The 22,747-nt window shown below is 33.7% G+C and overlaps 2 protein-coding genes and 1 long non-coding RNA gene across 6 annotated transcripts in view; 1 reads left to right on the top strand and 2 right to left on the bottom strand.

The window, feature by feature from the left end:
- The window catches only part of coro (protein coronin), a 26,061-nt gene extending 18,441 nt beyond the window's left edge, over positions 1–7,620 (bottom strand). The window contains exons 1-2 of one of the 3 annotated variants that reach the window (XM_076399745.1): positions 7,595–7,620; positions 2,282–2,665 (exon numbers count right to left, since the gene is read on the bottom strand). In XM_076399745.1, coding sequence (XP_076255860.1) covers positions 2,282–2,482 — 201 coding nt within the window. In that variant the 5' untranslated portion in view covers positions 2,483–2,665; positions 7,595–7,620. Of the gene's footprint in view, positions 1–2,250; positions 2,666–2,749; positions 2,939–7,594 lie in introns of those variants that run through there. The other 2 variants (XM_076399744.1, XM_076399746.1) reach the window with 2 other exon arrangements.
- Positions 3,068–3,494, top strand: LOC143193509 (uncharacterized). The gene is made up of 2 exons (XR_013005039.1): positions 3,068–3,341; positions 3,398–3,494. It is a non-coding gene; the product is annotated as an uncharacterized LOC143193509 (long non-coding RNA).
- GABA-B-R2 (gamma-aminobutyric acid type B receptor subunit 2) overlaps positions 3,645–22,747 on the bottom strand; it is a 24,831-nt gene continuing 5,728 nt past the window's right edge. Inside the window, exons 3-19 of one of the 2 annotated variants that reach the window (XM_076399741.1) lie at positions 21,255–21,392; positions 21,018–21,196; positions 18,848–18,963; positions 18,559–18,791; positions 15,226–15,451; positions 11,401–11,557; positions 11,196–11,342; positions 11,032–11,141; positions 9,751–10,004; positions 9,581–9,691; positions 8,940–9,108; positions 8,642–8,880; positions 8,380–8,582; positions 7,203–7,497; positions 5,916–6,111; positions 5,474–5,650; positions 3,645–4,577 (exon numbers count right to left, since the gene is read on the bottom strand). In XM_076399741.1, the coding sequence (XP_076255856.1) occupies positions 4,201–4,577; positions 5,474–5,650; positions 5,916–6,111; positions 7,203–7,497; positions 8,380–8,582; positions 8,642–8,880; positions 8,940–9,108; positions 9,581–9,691; positions 9,751–10,004; positions 11,032–11,141; positions 11,196–11,342; positions 11,401–11,557; positions 15,226–15,451; positions 18,559–18,791; positions 18,848–18,963; positions 21,018–21,196; positions 21,255–21,392 (3,327 nt within the window). In that variant the 3' untranslated portion in view covers positions 3,645–4,200. The remainder of the gene's footprint in view (positions 4,578–5,473; positions 5,651–5,915; positions 6,112–7,202; positions 7,498–8,379; positions 8,583–8,641; positions 8,881–8,939; positions 9,109–9,580; positions 9,692–9,750; positions 10,005–11,031; positions 11,142–11,195; positions 11,343–11,400; positions 11,558–15,225; positions 15,452–18,558; positions 18,792–18,847; positions 18,964–21,017; positions 21,197–21,254; positions 21,393–22,747) is intronic. The other variant, XM_076399742.1, reaches the window with a different exon arrangement.

Below are 22,747 nucleotides of genomic sequence, written 5' to 3' on the forward strand. Positions count from 1 at the left end.
ATTTACTTAATACAAATTCATTTTTAAGGCAATGAACAACATGAAGTTGGTTACAAACGTACTCGATGCGATTTAAGACAGTAACATCATTTGTTGTAAATTATTTAAAATTATCTTACAGGCCTGGCAGCACTTAGTTTATAAATTACAATGGGTTTAGTGAATCAACTGTTGTTCAAAGACAGCGCACAAGTCAATGAAAACGATAGTCAAATTTCAGTGACTACTGCCTTTTTTCTATAAAAAAAAGATGTGTCCTACAGTCGGTCTTCTGCTCGTAATTTTTGCTTTTGTTTGTCAACAAATATTTGATTTTTATTAAAGATTTTATATAATTTTATCTAGTAATCGTGGAACCGACGTTACGACGAAACGACGCACCGAAACTGAATGGCGCGGCAAATTGTAAAACAATACGATGGAACGATAGCGGGTCTTATAAGGAGTTAGGACGAAAACGTTATTGCATTATATAAATCGGTAAGTGATCAGTAGTCAGGGAATGCGTGAGTCGAATGGGCCGCCGTTCCTGTCCGATGTTCACGAGTGAATTTTAATTCCGATGAGTCAATGGCGCGTCGGAAGTCGTCGTTCTACAGAGAGTGCACGATTCGCCGGGCGCCTACCGCGGAGTTATCTCTAAAATTAAACGCATTTTTCAGATGCCGTCCTCTATCAGTATAAAAAACACCAAATCGTTTTCTCTCGTTATAGTAGCGCGGCTCGTCGTAAGAACACACTTTAAAACTTCATTAAATCGAGTTTAGGCGCACGGTATCTCGCCAATTTCATCGAACATCATCGCTCGTATCTTATTGAAATTACAGTCCTTCTGTTCATCAAATTAACTTATATAAAATATACATATTGCATCACTTAAAATAATCCTAGGAATCTTTAAAAACACGAGTGACATTCTTATTTATGCGTACACACCATGTACACTTTAAATATTAACACAAAGCAAATCGAAAAAAGGTTTTAGTATCTATTGTGTTTAGGAATTTATTAAGTGATAAAACTTGTAGCGTGCGTTCAAGACAAATTTATTGAATTTCTTGGAGGCGATTTGCATAATGCATTTACAATCTTAACCGTTGTTCAAAAGTACCTTATTTGAATTTTTCGACTGGCCTTTATCAGCCAGTTAACAGCCAACAATTTTTTAATTAAATCTATAAAAATAGGCGTTATTACGCATGCAGCTCAGATGTGGTTTCGACCAAAGCTCAAAATATTTCGATTAAACGTATAAAAGTAGCACATTTATAAATGGATGGCCAATCAGCAACTGACTCACTGGGGCCTTTAATATTTTACGAAATAAAAACGGCAAATCATATTTAACATCAACGTTCCTCTGACCGAGTGCCGCTGTTTTACCAGGGTATGCCGGAAATTTGCTAGTCGATGTCCTAGACCGTTTTAATGTTGCCAAAATTTTATTCATGTAATTGTAACGTTTTTTGTCACACCACATATCAAGAAAATATGACAAAATTAATTGTGAATGCAAAATTCTTACTATGAGAGATTAATGCCTATTAAATATTCTTAAAACAGTAGTTACCGAATGTAAAACAATTTTATGTAACCACGTTCATTAGAAAATATACTAAAAATTATTATATTTAATGTATCTTTGCAAAATACCACTTTAAATAGCATATGAGTTATTTGGAATCTTGAAATAATTAAAACCGTCAATCACTTTGATAATAAATAACAATTCAAAAATAAAATATTCAACAAAGATGCCATAAAACCCTTTTATCGTCATTGAACTTAAATACCCCACAGAACTTGTACAAGCAATTACTATTTATCTCTCTTATCAAGTATTATTCATAATACAGTTTCTAATACATTTCACGATAAATAGAATTAGGTATATTGATAACTAAACAAATAAACTTAAAAATAAATGTTTTTTCTTTAAATTTTTCCATATTGGGTTTTAGTAATAGTCATTTTAGTGAATTATTCATACAATTAATGTAATTAATGCTGTTATTATTAAATAATGCAAAGCGAGTAACAGTTTATGTGCATATTTCAAATATATTTAACACAATTATCCTTATTCCATAACATAAGATATATTAGGTTTCATTTTAACATAGCGCATTTAATTAACTTTAAAGAAATAATTGAACGGTATCTTTTATTTTAATCAAAACGTTATAACGGCTGAAAATTAGACGAAATTTAGCTACTGAACTTTCTAAAGTTATCAAGCAAAAATTATACATTTCTAATTAAATTATCATAAATGACTTACCTTGTTACTCTGTGGCAGAACAATAAAGGCACCTCCACCTGCACTTTCCACAATAACCGCAATAAATTTGGGATTAACAGCACAGAATGTTGAATCCCAAGAGCTTTTGGAAACGCGAATATTATCATAGCACTGCTCCCTTTTCAGTGCTTGTCCGTAGACGTGTCTGAATTTTGAACTTCTTACCACACGAAAAGACATCTGCAGAAATAAATCTTAATCAAATTCACCAAATAATTTTAAAATCATTAATTAAATTTATAATTCAGTGAACAAATGGATTCTAATTTATAGATATATTTTTAAGCATAATAAATCTTTTCATATGAAAAATACTTTGAAAATACCAAATATATTGTAAAATAATAGTATTTAAAAGTCCAACTGATATTTAAACATTTTCAAATCTTCTAACCCAAACATAACCTATAAATATAAATTAAAATATGAACAAATTCTAACACAAACCTTGTCAATTTGTATAATTTAAAGCTTAAATTATGCAACTAATCCTTTATTACATCTAAATTAACTAAATAAATAAACAGAAATGAATGTACACTAAGAGTTCATATCTAGCTCACGATATTCACTTAGAACTCTAAGAAAAGCCATATTTGGTTATGCGAAAATTTTTGAAACGTCAAATAATACCGCACCAGCGACCTCCACTGTTAATTTACTAAATTATCCAGGATAGTAATGTCGAAATATTAAATTTGTTTTTCTTTTAGGACTACGTCTATGTAAACCGTACAAATTTTAACTGTCAAATAATTAGCTTAAATTATATAACAAATTTAGGTTAACTTAACATTATTTTGTGTATACGTTACGTGTGATTATGTATGATGTAGTCTAGTATTTCATTCGGGGATATTACGCGATTATAATGTTAACACCTAGATTAAAAAAGTTTATTCTACTAGGTACTGTTGCAGCAGTTTTACACACTGGATTTTTATTTATAAAACCGTTAGTGATTCCTGAAAAAAAGGAAAACAATACTGTACTAGAACAAATAAAGCAAATCTAAACTTTTTCATAATAAAAACTAAAGGTTGGAGAATTAACTACTATTAATAAACAACAATTTTTATAGGAATTTTGTTTCAGTAATATGGAAATTCAGGTATATACACTTTAAAACAAGTTTTTTTTTAACTGATTGGATTACTACATGAATGTTGAGAAAAATAAAAATGTTGTTGAATCAGGTTTTTATTTATTTACAAATAATTTATAACACTAAAATGTGCTAAATTAATAAAATATACAATATGTTTATGTTAATAAAATTTAAATAATATAACACAACTTCAGTAACATCTATAGTAGTTTCTTACTTTGAGATTATCCTCACATCTATTCTTCAAAAAAATAATTAGAAAACCCATTAAAACATGCTACATCAGACATCAATGGGTATTTTGTTCTAGAGCAATGAAATATGTGAAGCAGTTTTCTGTGGTAATTGACATCAAATTTTAGAATGCTTTGGGATATTTTCAGATATTCCATCTGTGTAATTAATTAACCATCCTGCGGAATATGAAGTTAGTTATATAAATAATACAACATTATTATATTAAAATATCAGATTGTTAGACAAAGAAAAAATATAAATTCAATTTTTGCTTATAATTAAAACTTTAGGGTTCTACGATCTAACTCATTATCCCAATGCCCTGACCTAAAAGTCATTTATGCAATATTCTATATTTGAGATGCATCAAATAAACTCATGTATTGCTTATAATATTCATGTTACATTTTTTATAAGGATTTAAACAATTGAAAAAATTATCCTTCATTAACTAACAGTGTAATGCTTGATGCATTTAGTCTCATAAACTGATCCACTTGTGTTTTTTTTTCTAAAACGAAGTATAAAATTTCGTAGTGATGATTCTGATTCCTTACAAATACTCGACGATGTCGCACTTAATACTTATATTGGGGCATGATCGACCGAAGGAATAGTCTATGTTGTGTTGACTTTTGTTCCTTTCCGTCAATAATTTTTGAAATATGGGCAAAATTTCTCTATCTAACAACTCCCCCTCGGAAGTAGCGTTGTACATTGATTTTTCTTTTTTGGGCGGGTGCGTGCTGGATTTAATCGCCGCCACGTTAGGTGTGCTTTGGAAATATCCCAACTTGTTACATTGCTGGTTGCATATATTACTTGACGATATATCGGGCGAGTGAGATTTGGCGGGCGACTTTTCTCTTTTTTCTTTCTGGGATCCGTGCCTGTTCCTCTCTGACGTCGTGCGGTGGATGTGAGTCTCTTCTAGAAACGTAATGAATGGTAAAATGAAAAATTAAACAGTAGAATGTAATAGCATGCTTAATACAATACAATGAATACGAAGCTTGTTCAAATAGTAACAGGAATTTTGAAATTTCGCGAATCGTGGTTCGAATAACTTATTCTAACAGTACAATACATCTACTGCATATTTATTGAAGGACAACTGTAGTTAATTAAACAGCCACAATAGTTTGTATATGGATTACAGTTGTTTTATGAATTTACATTGACATATGACAAGGGTGTCGACCTGTACCAACCCAAATAGAATTTATAGATTGATTTGGTTACAATTAGTATGTATCGGACTTCATGCTGTATCTGTATCTTTAACTATGGTAATGCTAATTAGTAAAATGAGAAATAAAAATACTCGAAGTTTGAAAGATATTTTACGTTTTAATAAATTTAATGTTGATGTTGATGAATAAATAAAAATTTTCTATTAATTTTTTTTTCTAAAAATACAAATTATTATGTTTTGAATATACCTCGTATAGTATGAACATTTATTATAACAATTCAACTTATTTATGTGTCCACTAAGATGAAAATGAGCTTCATTTGACAAAATATTGGTAAAAGCAGAAGAAGCTCAAATGTCTGGATTTCATAGCCGCGCAACTTTAGATCTTTGTGCAAAATGTAATGTAATGATGATCTATGCACCTTTAACGCGCTTCCATATTGTAAAATTCCAACAGAGGATTATTGAGTCTTGCTCTGGTCTATTACCATTTCTGATCAATTTTTATTCAAGCGATTGTTATATTTTTTGAGAGCCGTTGTATATCCAAGCAAATACCAAGAATTATTTGATCACAGTGATGATTTGAGAATATACATAAGTTACCTTATGTTTATCTCACACCTACCTTCGTCTTGTTGAACTATACTAACTCTACTACTCTTTTGATGCGCTTTCTGGCACCGGTGCTGACTACCAGTGTCCCACAGTTCACTCTTAGCCACTACGTGAGTGCCGCATTCGGTCTTTTTCTTGGGTGTGCCTCGGGAGTTTTGCATATTAGCTCTTCGTGAGCAAGTGACTTCTAGAAAAACAGGAAGGAAGGTTCGTGTATTTACAGACCCCGGTGGGGATGAGATGACGGCGTGGTTTACCCAGCTAGATTATTCCTACGTTAACGCTTTAGGTCGGGATCATCTTACGAACCGTTAACCTAACTGGGTATAGCAATGTGGTGCTCGATTTGGAAGCTTGGAAAATGAAACAAGCTAGTAATTAGAAAAGTGATATTGGATTACTGTGTCTTGGTGTAAGGACGTGGTAATCTCGGTGGTTCATACGCGACTTACCTTTACCAGCGTCATCTGTTGCGTTATTTTTAATACTCCCTCTTCGTCTTTCCTGTATTTCGATAGAATCGACCGCTATCGCGGCTTTTGACGGTTTACGCTCGTGGGTAGGCGTTTTTCGCTGTTTCTCTTCTTGTCTTTTAGGAGTACCTTCATGTTCACATTCCCTCTCCTTCTCTTTCGGAATCTGCTTTACCTAAATAACAACCAAGTTGACAACTTAAAGTATTTCAGAAATGTCAAGTAGTAAATATCGAGACTAAAAAAATCAGTTTTGCTTGGCTATAATTGTTATATTCCACGATATACACATCTATATATTAGATCTAAATTGAGACTGATTGTTTTTTACACATACTCAAACACAAGTTTATTCTTTTTTTATTCTTCTTTTTTATATACATTTGAAAGTCTCCTTTTTATCAACTAGGGTTTATCTAGAATGGACCTATAGTTTAACGTGGACTTCAAACCACGGTCCTCGGCATTAAGCCTTACCGACTGGCGAGTGACCAACTTAAAAATCATCCCAGAAGACATCCGGTCTTACCCAGCCTGGTTACTGGCATGACTGGTATAATTTTTCTTGTCGGATTTTGCACTCTTGCCTAAGGACAATCACAAATGTTAAACAATCACAAACATAAATTTACGACCATGCCCCAGCAGGATTCAAACCTGCGACTATCGGAGCAGTAGGAGGATCGTCCTGACGCCTTTACCACTGCGCCAACCAAGCCGACTTAAAGTTCTTAAAATAAATTTTAAAAAAGCATCTGAAAAAGCACAATCTCAATCTGAGGATTAAATTTAAATGAATTCATTAAATCTGAATTATAAAATTTACATTTTTTAAGAATGAAAACTAAGTTTACCATCATTACTAATTTATTCAAATCAACCAACAGAACCTCCTATCCTAAATAATAAAATTTTTTGACAAAAAATAAAAATAATTTACTTTAATATAATTAATTAATTTTAATAGGAGTTTTAGCCAACTGGCAACATCGTAATCCGTTTTATGAACATTGGTTTGAATTATACTATATAATTTTCGTATGAAACTACGTATTATAAACACAACAAAGTAAAAATTGTAAGCGAATAAAGACAAATTTTAAAAATAAAGGCAAACCTTTATATATTTATTCGTCGCATAACAACGGCAGTATTCATGGGAGAATTCTGAGTTATATTCAAATACTTATAACAAATATTGTTAAAGTAAAAAAAAGCGATATCCTACGTATAAAATTCTAAAAATAGTTATAATTAAATAATTACCTGGCTGTCTCGCTTCTGTGTCTCCACTTTTAAAACATCGGAAGTTTTGTTATCTTTCAGACTATTGAAATTACTGTCCACCTTAATGTTGACATCTTTTGGAACGTTGTCAGATTTAATACTGAATTCGACTTTAACATTATTACTAGTTCTTCCAACACTACCGTTTATTTGCTGGGTGGATTTCGATTGATTTTGTCTGGATATGTTGAGATCTTCGTTAGATTTTGTTATTTTCGGAGAATTGTGACTCTTTTTCGGCGATGTCTCAGTGGTTGGTGGTAATTTCTTTTTCCTGTTAGTGTTTGAAACATTAATGATTATATAACAAAAAATACATTTTTATACTAAATACTGTTATTAATTTTTTCAACGTTTTTATATCAATTTACAACTTTAAATATTTAAAAATTTACAATAATTATTTTGCATCCTAAAAATTCGTAAAGTATTCGTAAATTAGTAAAGGAAATACATCAATAATATATAAATGTACATAATTGAATATACAGATGCTGATACTTGGCTACTGAAATATACTGTATTTAAAATAAACTTTATTTTATTTCCTTCGTTTTCATTAATGTTTGATTATCCTCAGTTAAAGGTTTTTTTTATGTTATTTTCAGTTATTTAGTGAAAAAGCAAAATATATTATTAAGTTTGAGCAACATAATAAATATATATTGATACAAGTTTTTGAGAGATTTTTTTTAGTTGTTAAGTTATTGAGATTTTATTTTAGGTTTTTCAACTTTTAATTTTATTAATTCTCGTAAAATATTGAAAACTATATTCGCATTATGATTAATTGTTTTTTAAGAAGCCTTAGTTAAATTTATTTCTCAACGAAATACGGATACCCAAACAATAAAAATGTCATAACATAACCAAACTAAATTGAAATGTTATTCATTTTATTTCAGTGCGCCTGCGCTCAACTAACCATTAGCTGTAGTCTTGTTATATCTGTCAAAGTCAAATGCGTAATATTGAAAACGTCCAAATAACTATTCTAATAATCTATATTCTATATCTAATAATAGTATTCGTAAGGAATATATTCATTATTTATTATAAGTTGGATCAACCCGAAGAATTGTTAAATAACTTATTAAATCTTACAGCGTTTTTCGTCTAATTGTAATTACTTCCATTTTATTAAGTTTATACTTACTTTTGACTATCGCTGTGCTGTAATGAGGTAAAATCCGCTTGCGAACTGAGACTGCAGAGCGACGTCAAATCGCTGGTCTCGGTGACGCTGGGCATTTCTTTTCGTAACAGTGGTACGGAAAGACGATTAGTATCGCTGACGGAATCTTCCGTTTTCTGTTCCAGTATGTCTTTGGCATCGGTCCCCAATTGTCTTATGAGCAGCTAACAGATTTATTGACACCGTATAATTAAATTCCGTTTCGCAAAGTCAATAAATTCACCTGTAATTCCCCTTCTTTGTCCAATAGCGTTTTACGATATTTCGTGTTCAGTTCCTTGAGGTCCTTCATTTTTGTCTCGATCTCCGATATGCTCGAGTCGCGCCGTGTTTTCGACATTGGACGCAAGGTGGCCCTGATGCGCTTGTCGATAGTGCCGCCTGGGTCTTTGCGGAGCTCCACCATCTTCGGCACGAACACGAGGCACAACGTAATGGTTGTACAGAAAATTATGAACGAACCTACGGAAACGACATGAGATTTGATTTGTTTTAGGAATGATAGCACGATGAGCGCTTACTTATCAGCAGAAACATTTCATCTTGGTGATCCACCAGCGCCAAGGCTACCGCAGCGCCCAATACACACATTATGACAACGTTGTAAACGGAGAAACCGACGTAGCGGCTGTCGTTGAGTGCTGGAATTGATACGTGCCGGGTTTCCCACGCTAAAAACGCACCGAACACCTATAAGACAAGCGATTGTTATTGATATTTCTGGTGTAGTATCGATATTTAAGTTGCGCTTTTTCATGCATTAAAAATTATACCATTTTTAAACACAAACAGAAAAATACAGACGGCTAAGAATGTCGGAAGACGAAAACGATATTAAAAAAATCGATATATTGAAAATAAAAAAATCTAAACAAACGAACAAATGAAGAAAACAAAAAAGCTACTATTTTATAGGTTATGTTTTACGCAATTTTAGTTAAAACAACATGTATAGGGGAGATATATAAAGATGAAAAAAAACGAGCTATTTATACAAAGATTGTTGTAGATGAAAAAATATCTGAAATGATTCTAGGACAAATTTTGACATCGAATTTATACACTTTCTTGTTATTTCTATTTTAATACAATCTTAATTCCTTCTTTAATGTTATTAAGTAAATATAATTAACATTGGTATTGTAAAAAATCAACTACTTACCATCAGCAGACCCTTAAAAATATAGATTGAAGAAATGAAAATGCTCATGTTCTCCGACGTGCAGTACTCGTTTTCTGGGATAATAATCTCGTCCTCATTGGAAGGATGCGGCTGTAACATCGCCAGCCTCTTATATCATGTTAATTCAAAATAATACTCGATAAACTTACGTAGGGTTCGCCCCTTTTCGTCTCTCGATAGAAAGGATCCGTCACTTGCCAAGTGGTCATGATAACGACATCTACACAAAGCAATATGCCTACTATCATGAACAGTTGGTAGTCTTTGATGACCTTCTTGTTGAGCTTCACGTCAGTAAAAATCGAATGGACACGCCACGTTTTGCTAAACATTGAACCGAAGGCCAATGAAAAACCAGCCATCAAGGTCCACGCTCGTGCCGTGCATATGTAGGGAAACGCCTCTGTAAGAACTCAATGAATGTTAATAGTAATCATAATACGAACTAAAGTCCGTCCAATAAAACAGCCGGCTTATAACCTCTAATTATTATCATTAATGCTTTAATGAGTTGTGCGGACATTTGGCAACCAATAGAACAACCAAATTAAGAGGGCATATATAAGAAGTTCCCACAAGAACAAAATATAAATACTTGCAGATAATGATATAAAATTGTTAAAAGCTTAATACAGTGTCTTAATTGTAGGCATCTCAAAGGATCAATAATTTACGTAAGATTTCAAGGATTAGCGAGTTCTCTTGATGATACATTTTAGGAAAGAAAAAATATTCAATAAAAGATTTGAAAGAAAGAAAGAAATTGAAAAGTAGCGCTCACAGTCTATAATATAAAGAAATAAATTTTTAATATGTAATGTTTTTTTAGTAACCTCAGTGGAAATATATATATATATATATATATATATATATATATATATATATATATATATATATATATATATATATATATATATATGACATGAATATATGATGATTACTCATGACCAAACCAAATTTTACTAATTAATAATTATTATTGTGGTAATAATTAGAAGTTATAAAAAGGCAAACGTAAACTAAAATTCAAATTTGATGCGGCAACATTGCGACGTGATGACGTCATTACTGTTAATGACACCTATTAGCTATACTGTTGGACGGGCTATATATGAAATTTTAATTGTATTTGTTTCTTCACATTTCATGGAAGATAGAAAAAGAAAGATAAATAGAAAAATATTAAGATTAGGAGGCAAACAAAACTAGGACCAAGAATGAATAAAGAGAATACAAAATAATGATAAATGAAAATACCAAAGAAAGAGAGGAAACAGAAATTGGAAACCAATGTTTAAAACATATAGATTAAATTTAAATATATTGGATCAAAATCAACAAAAATAGAAGAAGGAATACATATTAAAAATGAATTATGATATAGGAATATGGATATGAATTATTGGACGAACTACAGTTGACACACTCACCTATGCTGGATAGACCTGAATCCAGTCCAAGAAAAATAATGCTGGTATAGGTAACCATACATCCAATTATGATCAAATTGTTGAGCTGGGGACTAGACATCTTGATATATCTGAGACATAAAAATAAATCTACGTCGGAAAGAAATTCAAACTAACAGCCGTACCGTTGGTTCCTATATTTGATGTTGAAGGCGAGAAAAAACGCCGCTATCAGGATGCCGCAGATCGCTATCGATGCCAATATGGCGTATACCGTCTTGTTCACTCTGGTGTGTTCGATGATCAGCACGGTTCGGTCCTTGGGCGGGTACCTGATGCACGGAGATGCTTTAAAATCGAAGCAGCGTTCGAGACAGGACGGACACTTACTTTCCCGTCCATTTAAGCGGGGATCCCAAGGTCATGTCCAGGTGGTGCTTCGCGGCGCTGTATTCGCCGACTTTGACTTCGCGCCCTTCCTGGAATTGCTTCAGTAGGATGCTTGCTTTCCTTTCGTTGTCGTAGAAACGAACTGGGCCGGTCACACCTGCGGATCAGTGTCAGATCATCTGATATTTTCGAATAAGAACGGAAAAATATCTCTAAAGTATTTTGATACGTATGATAACGAAGTTATAATAATTGAGAATACAATAGTCTAGTTAACTAGGCAAAACAATCGATTGTTTTTAAATAGTACAGGATGTTAACACTCGACATACAACAAAATTCTAATCTAAATAAAATAATTGAACAAAAATGTTATCAAATATAATTTATTTTAACATTATAGTACATCTAAAAACTACAGTTAATTATACAGCAACAATAGTTTATAGTTAGAATTATAACCTCTTATCACTATTGCTTTCAAGAACTTTGCATACATCTGACAACTGGAAGACTTTGACAGGCTCATTCGTTTACGCGTTCGAACTAATCAGACAGCAATGTGTCTCTTTTTAACTAGAATAAATTGAGAAGGAAAATATTGTCTGATTCTAAAACGAATGTACAAAATGCGGCAGGCAATACATTAAATATCTTGATGACGCATATACAAATAAACTTGAATAGACTATATATCATGGAGTTCAAGATTAAGGTAAAAATACTATATTACACCACAAGAGCTGAAAGTTGAATTTACTATACGTTATTAACAACATTCAAAACAACATTGATTATTATTTTTAAGGTTAAAGGTAGTAACCTTAATGACAGAGGTAAACCATTTGTTGTAGCGACAGAAAAAATAGTACCTATTTACGAGTATAAATACACATAAGAAATTTTTTCCTCCCGCCGTTATAGAGGGCGAGGGTGTACTTCTCGCAGGTAGTAAATGTTTAACTTTCTTCCCTGTTATTAGAGACGAAAATAGGTACTATCGACCGAGGTATGAAAAAAAAGTTTTCCGTGGGGTATTGGTTATTCCTTAGTTAGACCAGCAAGGCGTTGTGTATGTTATAATGTGCTGCTAAACCCGAAGGAAACTGTTACTGCACATGTCTACCGATGTCAATTAAACAAATTGGACGTATTGTTGCAATGAGGACTCTTAATAGCGATTAACATGACATGACAACCCCCGGCCACACATTGCAAGAGATGTGAAGAATATGCTTTTGTAACTCGAATGGTAAGTTCTGCTGTATCCAGAGTACTCACCAGGCATAACGCCTTCTGATTATCATTTAATTGTCTGGATCCGAAGTGCGAAAATGAATCAATGATCGCTACCAAACGAACATTATTATTTCGACATGATATCGCCACGTTCCCAGAAAAATAAGAAAAAATCGTAGAAAACAATGGAAAAAATATAGGGGAATATTTTCAATAATATATATTGTACCAAAGTTTCTCAGTAAACACCTTTTAAAGTGAACTGATTAGAATAGTATAATAAATATTATACCAGGATATGGATACACGATTAATAAAGAAATTACATGACATTTTGGGTATTTAATTATTTGGCGAGTGCATTCGGGTGCACTGACACTTTTTTAGAGTACTTTACAATGGCACTTCGGGTCACACTCGTTATGATTTCCAGAGGGATATCACGCTGAATTAGATTGTTAGTGGTGGCATAATATGGGGCGTCAACGATGTAACAGGTCAATTGAAAAATCCCCGGCCTACCATAGTAAAACACATTTTTTTAGCAAAAAAAATTTTTTTATTCAACATAATTCCCTTCAAGGGTGACACACTGATTATAGTGACCCTCCAACTTTTCGATACCACTTTTGTAGTACGATTTGTCCTTTGCTTCAAAATAGGCCTCAGTTTCGGTGATCACCTCTTCATTCGACGATAATTTCTTCCCAGTGAGCGTTCCTTTGAAGTCTGAGAACAGAGCCTAATTCCTGGATTTTTGCCATCGTTTTCACTGACTTGTGACACGGTGCATTGTCTTGGTGAAGCAGCATTTTCTTTTTCTTCAAATGCAGCCGTTTTTCGGCGATTTCGTTCTTCAAGTCCAATAACGCTGTGTAGTAGTCGCTGTTGATGGTTCTTCCTTTTTGAAGGAAGTCAATGAAAATTATTCCATGTACATCCCAAAATACAGACGCCATAACCTTGCCAGCCGACTGTTGCGTTTTTCCACGCTTTGGAGCGGGTTCATCGTGTGCAGTCCACTCAGATGACTGTCGATTGGACTTCGGAGTTAAATGACGGAACCATGTTTCATTCAATTTCAATTTACGGTAATTCAAAATCATTTTGTGGATTTTATTAATGTTTTTGTCGGTAACAACGTCTTTTGGGCGTCCACTGCATTCACCGTCTTCGGCGCTCATTTCACCACGTCTAAACTTAGCATATCAATCCTTGACATCAAGCCAAGTTTTTTCTTCAACTGTATTTTTTCCCTTCAAAAAGCAATATTTTATAAACACGCGAAATTCCTTTTTATCCATTTTTTTTTCACAATAACAAAAGTTGCTTCACTGAAAATGTTATAATTCACAAACTAATGATCCGACAGCTCTCAAATTTATACACGCATCTTTTGAGGGTTAGGGCTAACTAAAAAACATATGGATTTAATTCTAGTAGCGCCATCTATGTGTCAGGCCAGGGACTTTTCAATTGACCTGTTAGCATGTAGTATTTTATTTTGGAATCTCTGAGATTGCTATGTTGGATTTGCTAATACTCTCCCACAGTACGATACCATATATCCATATGGGCCTAAGAATTGACTTTTACAGCAATATCTCATTATCCAAAGATTTTGGATTCACATTTACGCCCTATGAGCCAAAACATCTGGTTCAGTTTAAGCCCAAGTTGTTTACGCTTTATTAGTACATGTGCCTTCCAATTTAACCGTCGATCCAGATGCATTACAAAATATTTAACATCATCTGCTTGCGACGAGTTCATGAATATAATGATACACCAGTGGACAAGTCTTAAGCAGGGTTAACATATGATGAATAGATTTTGTCTTATTCGCCTTGATACGCCATGTTTTCAACCACAAATGAATCTTGTTGAGATGAAGTTGGGGGTTCCTTGTAGCTGATGTTGTATCCTCGTGAGATGATAATGGTTGAGGTTGGTAGATCAGCTGTATACAGAAGATATAATAATGAACCGAAGACATTGCCCTGTAGAAGGAAGCATTATATCCGCAGAAGTACGGATTTCTTACGTTTAAACTGCTATAAGCCTAAAATAAAAGCTACAAATAAAATTGGCAGATTACCGCCAAATAGTATGTTCAAAAACTATTGATTGATTATTGAAGAAAATAAGACCACATTGTTTCCTGTAGTAGTAGTAAATCTTCCGTAGTTAATTGTAAACAAAATCACTGTTATAGAATCTCCTCCTTACTTATCCATCAGATTTAGCTATGGTAATATCATACAATATTAGCAAGGAAAGATATTTCAATATTACATATATCATATATCATTTGACGTTATGTGATTAACCATAGAAAAACCTTTAAGAACTGATTCGTATATCGTCCTTTGTCAGGAAGATCAAAAAAAGAACCATATAAAGATAGACAACATTTTTTAAACTAAACACTAGATCCACCATTTAATATTGTTCCACTGCGAACAATGGCAGTCAGTATTAAACCTATCGACTGGCGAGTGACCAACTTATGTCAAATCTTGCTTATGGTAGCAGTTGGCGGCCAAGAAGTTAGCCAATTCCTGTAAAGATTAATCACGAGCTTACCTTCGAAACTGGTATTGTTGAGCGCCTCCAGAAAAAGTTTCTCCCAGAACGGATCCCGGTACTTAAAATCGTTGACCGTCTGGTTCCGACGAAAGTACTTGATCTTGTGAGCGACGTTTTGAATGGCCAGGGCCACGGCCCAGATGCCGTCGTAGGTGTAGCCGTGAAACCGAGAATACTCCACGCCCCTCCTCGAGTCGTATTCGAGCTTATACTCGTCGGCTGTCTGAAAAAAATAGGTTTCTTACAGTATCCATCATCATCATCATCAATGCATAGCGGCTGCTTGGAGCGAGTATCTACTTCTCGACCAATACATTGCTGTTGGGACCGCAGAACTTAGCCACGTGAAAAAGTATTACACGATTTTGTGGGGACTTGTGCTTGGGGAACAATCCGTTGTCTATTTTTCAATCTGCTTATGTATAAAAATAAATTGTTGTTCGTTAATCTCGCTAAAACGGTTGGACCAATTTAGCTAATTTTGGTTTTAACATATTTGTGGAAGCCCAAAGAAGGATTATATAATAAAATCATCAATTTTGTTCTTCCATTCAAAGTGTCACTGTTATCAAAAATTTCACTGTCACAAACTAAGAGAGAAAAGACCTAATACCAACACACCAGTTTGGGTTAACCCACAAAATAACAGATATTATTTAAAAATCCTACGAAAGTAAAAAAGTATGCTCAGCTATATTCTTAGATGTAGCACAAGAGTTCGATAAGGTTTGGCATGAAGACCTTGTTCATAAACTACAGAAAATGTTACCAGAAACAACACACCGAACTATTAAAAACGTACATTACAACTAGAATATTTAGAGTCAAACAAGAAGAACCTTACTCTACAATAAAAGAAGCTGAATAACTTGTGATATACCATAAATGGAGAATATTACGATGGCTACATTTGCTGACGGTACTGCGATTATAGCTGTCGGATACAATACTGAAGACGCCTCACGAAAATTACAACAGGCAAGTGACAAAATAAATACTGAAAATTACATTACAAAAATCATCAGAATGAATCTTGATGCAAAACTTCACTGGAAGGAACATCTACATAATAAATTGCTGTTATATAAGCAACTACTGAAACCTATATGAACATACGGAGTTCAATTATGGGGATGTTCTGCAAAGAGGACTGATTACCTACATCGAGACCTTCAAATACCCACAGTCAGTCAAGAAATCAAGAGAATTGCAAGGGGGCATGAGGAAAGACTCCATTCTCATACGAATATGGGCATATTGCAACTTTTGGATGCCACCAGAATAGGACACAGACCCAAAAGAATCAAACCATCTGTTCTGGTGTAGTGTTGTGTAGTGAGGTGCATATATTAAAAAAATCAGCAGTGACATGTATATATTATATATTAAAAAAATCAGCAGTGACATGTATAAACATTATTTCACCAGAGACTGAGATAGGGCCGATGGGTCCTCCTAGTTATACATCTGGATTTAAGTTATCATAAAGGCAAATTGTAGGTTAGTCGGAAAAGACTAGTAGATACTAATGTAATAATTAAATAATAAAAAAAAACGTAGAAACTTGAGAGGAAACAAGCTGAGAGAAGGTAGCAAAATTTCGACCACATAGCAGTTGATAGATAAAATAGTTTTGAATTTTGACTAAATAGAAGGCGTAGTAGTTTATCTCAAGCAGATATTCAAAAGGGCATAAAAGGGTAGTAATGTAAATAAAGTTTCCCTCTTGTTACAAATTCAATAGTGGTGTTATTAATTCCGTCCCGTCCAAAATTATAAGTAATTCATAATAAGTTATGGGCCCAGTTCTCTCGATATAAATGAGAAGGTAAGTTCAGAAAACAAAGATAATAGGGATATGGAGGCCGCTTAAACTTGGTGTTCCTTAAAGTATATAAATATATATATGAGTAGCAGGATGGCTAGATGCAATAGATAGCGGAATTGAGTGATGGAGCACTAGAGCTCTCTAGGACCAATGAAGCAAACTTAGAGGAGTTACAGGTGAGGTAACAGACGTGTGCCGAGCACAAAATATTAGAATTCAAAATAACTTCAAAATCGGATTATGACTACTACTTGTACACAAAATATAACATGTGTGGTAATATTCATTGATAATGCATTAATAAGATAACTCGATAGAAAGTATATATGAAAAATAACAGACGTAGAACGCTTTCTCCATGCTTGACTGCTTGAGAAATTCAACATAGAAGATAGCAACACTGATGGAAGTTAATTTTAACATCGGCAAAACTGAAGAACCTGTAGAAGATTAACATGCAGTTTTTGTTAGTACCGAGATCAGTTGTAGCATATAGTACTTCATATCTCGATATATTCTTCATGTCTGCAAATATAGGAGCCGTTTGGATAAGCCAATAGAAAGTTGAAAACAAAATTCGAAACTCAAAATGGAACTAAAAACCAATGACTAATATATATGAAAGGCGATATTGGACTTGAACAGCGGAGTGATCCCGATTGGAATGATGACTGTTAAAGTTTGAAAAATTAATAGAAATTGAATACATATTTGGAGGTTTAGCAGCTAAGGCACATACTTAATGAAGTAACGTTATTAAGCAACCAAGTCTAAAAGATTATTGTTCAATATATTTCTTCATCTGAGAAATGCACAAACCATTTCTAGACTATTTAAAAATAAAATAGGTATAATTTAAAGTATTGTTTAAATTAATAATTGGTATATTTAAATTGAGATAGGGTGTTAAATACGTTTTTTATGCCAATAAAAAAGACTATTACTAACATGTAGAAACAGAAGAATGATTAGTAGAGGCATTGCAACTTGTCCCAATAGGATGTTCAAAAGAAACAAAAGGGTAGCAATGAAAATAATGTATTTTTTTGTTCCAAAGCTAAATGTAGTGTTATTAATTCCTCAGTCTTTCTGCTAGTTTTCAACAATTATGAGGAGGAAAATATTTAACAACGGATACTGGCACGCATTCTTCTGATACAAACATAGCATTTAAAAAATAAATGAAGAAAAGCCAAAAAAACTAGATCAACTAGACAGGTCATCAGGATCATCTGCAGCTGTAAATCTTAACGACATACAAATTATATACTGAAGTAAGTAGAGGTATCCACGGATGAAGGAATAAATCAGCCAACCAACAGCAACGTATTCTTTCAAGTTATTCTTTCAAATAGTAATAGGTGAGGTCAAAGTCCTACATAACTAGGATGGCGCGCAATCAAAATGGTAGCAGGACTTTTGCACCGCCTATTAGTTACTTTTCTAAATAAACACAATATTTAAGGAACTTAAAACGTAACAACAGTAAAACAATAGCATACTATGCCGGATATTGTGATTTCTCCGTTGGTGCTTAATGGCAGCAGATCGGTGAGAATAGTTTGTTCCAGGGCAGTCTCCAACTCGTCCAAAGTACAATTTAGGTCGGGATCGAATTTTTTCCACCATTCGTAGCTGTAGGTGCCCATTATGAGCCACTGGTATTTTCTTCCGTACATCTCCAGCTTGTAGGCCTCGCAGAACATGTGCTTAGCCCAGTTCTCGTTAAAATTACCTACAAAACGCTCACTTTATCATAATACTGACCTACAGACCATCGCACAAGCTTACCCAGGATTATTCTCGTGTCTTTTTCCTTTAATTTCATTAAGGCAGTAGTGACTTCGTTAGTGAAGCTTTGCGTTTCGACTATTTGGTAACCGACGGCATCAAGTTCCGCTACCAACCTACAAAAATAAAGAGGACAACCTGATGTAATAATTGCGGTATCTACCAACTATACGGTAGATCTATAACATCATCTATCGACTAACATATTCCTTAAATCCAATGTTTTCAAAATTCAACAACGTTAAATAAACAGTGACAATTAACGAATTACGTTCATAGACTAGCAGAGAGCAACATTCAATAGGGGTCTCTGGAGGAAAGGTTCGCTACGTCCAATACCTAGATGGGATTACTGTCACCATTTCAAGTAATTTAATTGGTCAATTTGAATCTCCATTATGTGTAGAAAGGCCAAGTGCCAAGAAAAGGCCACAAAGGTACTGCAGTGAAAGCCATGATATATTTTTTTTCAATGATCGATGAAGTTTAAATAAAAAAAGTTTAATTTTCCTAAGGCGATTGAAAAGGGTACATTTTTTAAATTACTATTCTTTTAGCATTCCATAATCTGCCTAATGGGAATAAGTATTTAATGAGATTTATGTTACATGATGACATGTAGAAGATCACTTAGTTGGAGGTTTCTTTTAGTTAATATTGCATTCTTGTGAAATGATAAAATCGGCGTATCGTCAACATATATTGCCAATGGACCGAGGACATTGCTTTGCCGAACCCCTGAATATATAGCATGTAATTCATGAGTATTCCTCATTGTTTCACAATGAAATGTCCATCGGACAGAAGATTTTTCATTTTAACTTGAAGATCGCCACAAACTTATCAAAAGCTCAATATATATCGAGGAATACAGCCGAGCAATATTTTTAAGCATTATATTTAAGTTTTTATTTATTTAATTAATCAATCTGTGTCCAATTACTTTGAGCCTCTTGATGTATAATTTCTCAAAACTCTTGGATAGCATAGGTAACAGGGTCATAGTACAATAGAAATAAGTGTCTTGACCTTTTTCCTGGTTTGAAAATCATACTGTATACTCTTGATCTATAATTTCTCAAATAGTACAATGAATGGAAGGAAATGTCTTGTCCTTTTCCCTGGCTTGAATATCATAATGTTAATGAAATTCCAAGTCTTAGGGAAGTTATTTAGACTTGAAGCACTTTTCTCGCAATTCTTGTAAAATTCTTCCAGTTATTAGATCAAATCTGTGAGATTATAGAAACAAAATACAAATAAACGCACCATAGGAATGAAATGAAACAATGAAATATATTCTCCGCTCTTAGCACAGTGATTAAAACAAGTAATAATACATCTCGATGGTAGGTTAAATTGGAAACATCATGCTAGACAAGAAGCAAGACAGATTAGACCCAAAGTCAAGCGACTATACTAGTTAGTCGGAAGATACTCTCGGCTTGGCCTAAAATCAAAGAGATTGGTGTATCAGTTAATCATAAAAACAAATTGGACCTATGGTGTGCAAATATGAGGTTGTACTAAAACATGAAACCAACTAGTAATCCAACGCTCCCAAAACAAAGTTCCAAGATTAATTACAAATGCTTATTGCTACATAACCAACGAAGAGGTTAAAACATGAAATAGGTTTCTAAATTACAATAATGTGGGAACAATACAGCTACGGGACAATACGTAGGAATTCAGAAGACTGAAGCAAATCAAACTACATGGACTTGTTTAGTGTATAAGTGTATTCATAACTTTAGTTTAAGTAGTTTAGTTTTATTTTAATTTGGGAAATACATACTTATGTATTAATCCCATACTTACTTGTCTCTTAATGCAAGTAGAACAGAGCAATAGAAATAAATTAATTTGTAAATTAATATTATACTAAGCAAGATGTAATTAATTAAAAAAAATCTTTGGTTTCTGTGTATTTAATTGAATCAATTTCAAACGAACCAATTGAATGCTTCCACGGGTCTTGGCATAGAAATTCAAAGAAACCAATAAGACGATTCGAGAACACGATGGCAGTGCCATCTGGTTAATGGACGTCGCGAAACAATCCTTCAAGGTAACCCATAAATTGAAATCTCTATTTACTCTATGTTGATGAACGGATCTTATTTAATTTTTCAATCGTTATTCATTATTTTTAAAATACAATACTCACTTATTGTGAGCTAAAGAGTATCTAGGTTCATTTTGGTATATCGTGCCCACCCTCGTCCAGTTAAATTCCTTCAACAACGAGAGCCTCGGGGGATTGAAGGCGTTCTCCGACGGTACTATTCGGAAAAAATTGGGAAAACTCTCCTTGGTGAACATGGGATGGGTGTCGGCGTACGACAACTGAAATCAATCGATCGGTTTTTAAGAAGAGGCCGCGCAGGGTGCGCTATTTCCCCACCTGAGTCAGATGCCAATGTTTGGAAGCTTTGGCGATTGGATCGGTCACGTGCGTACACGCAGCTCCGAACAGCATCAGCTTGTGGGGTCCGCTGTGCATCATGTCGAAGAATGCTTTGACCCCCACGGCGGCATTGCACTAAAAAATTCGTTGCGGACAGTTATAGATCTCTCGAAAATTTTTACTTATCATTATTTGCAAATCACTATCATACGAACTATTGAGAAAAGAAATATTAACACGAGTTTTAAACATTTAGTTTTATTTTCAACATGCTTCAACACTTAATCATTCCTTTCTCAACATTTCTAATTTGGCAATCGGCAATGTAATTAGCTTGCCGAATATTACTTGGAATGTGAAATGGAACGAAATCGCCAATTCATACGACCATTTTACAATTTTGGCCCAAGTTAGAAGCAGAGCCTAAGGTGTAAAATTTCGATAGTCCATATCTCGGAAACCATAAGAGACAATGCAATTTGGTAATCGACAACGTAATTAGCATGCTGAATATTGCTTGGAATGTGAATTGGAACGAAATCGCCAATTCATAAGACCATTTTATAATTTTGGCCCAAGTTAGAAGCAGAGCCTAAGGTGTAAAATTTCGATAGTCCATATCTCGGAAACCATAAGAGACAATGCAATTTGGTAATCGACAACGTAATTAGCATGCCGAATATTACTTGGAATGTGATTTAGAACGAAATCGCTAATTCATAAGACCATTTTACAATTTTCGTCCAAGTTAGAAGAAGTGCCAAATTGTAAAATATCGATTGGCCATATCTCCGAAACTATAAGAGATATTGCAATTTGGCAATCGGCAATGTAATTAGCATGCCGAATATTACTTGGAATGTGAATTGGAACGAAATCGCCAATTCACAAGACCATTTTACAATTTTCGTCCAAGTTAGAAGAAGTGCCAAATTGTAAAATTTCGATTGGCCATATCTCCGAAACTATAAGAGATATTGCAATTTGGCAATCGGTAATGTAATTAGCATGCCGAATATTACTTGGAATGTGATTTAGAACGAAATCGCCAATTCATAAGACCATTTTACAATTTTTGTCCAAGTTAGAAGAAGTGCCAAATTGTAAAATTTCGATTGGCCATATCTCCGAAACTATAAGAGATATTGCAATTTGGCAATCGGCAATGTAATTAGCATGCCGAATATTACTTGGAATGTGAATTGGAACGAAATCGCCAATTCATAAGACCATTTTACAATTTTCGTCCAAGTTAGAAGAAGTGCCAAATTGTAAAATTTCGATTGGCCATATCTCCGAAACTATAAGAGATATTGCAATTTGGCAATCGGCAATGTAATTAGAATGCCGAATATTACTTGGAATGTGAATTGGAACGAAATCGCCAATTCATAAGACCATTTTACAATTTTCGTCCAAGTTAGAAGAAGTGCCAAATTGTAAAATTTCGATTGGCCATATCTCCGAAACTATAAGAGATATTGCGATTT

Source organism: Rhynchophorus ferrugineus, unplaced genomic scaffold (assembly GCF_030347505.1).
Source record: "Rhynchophorus ferrugineus isolate W39M unplaced genomic scaffold, kcgeb_rfMv2 rfM3, whole genome shotgun sequence".
Taxonomy (NCBI): domain Eukaryota; kingdom Metazoa; phylum Arthropoda; class Insecta; order Coleoptera; family Curculionidae; genus Rhynchophorus; species Rhynchophorus ferrugineus.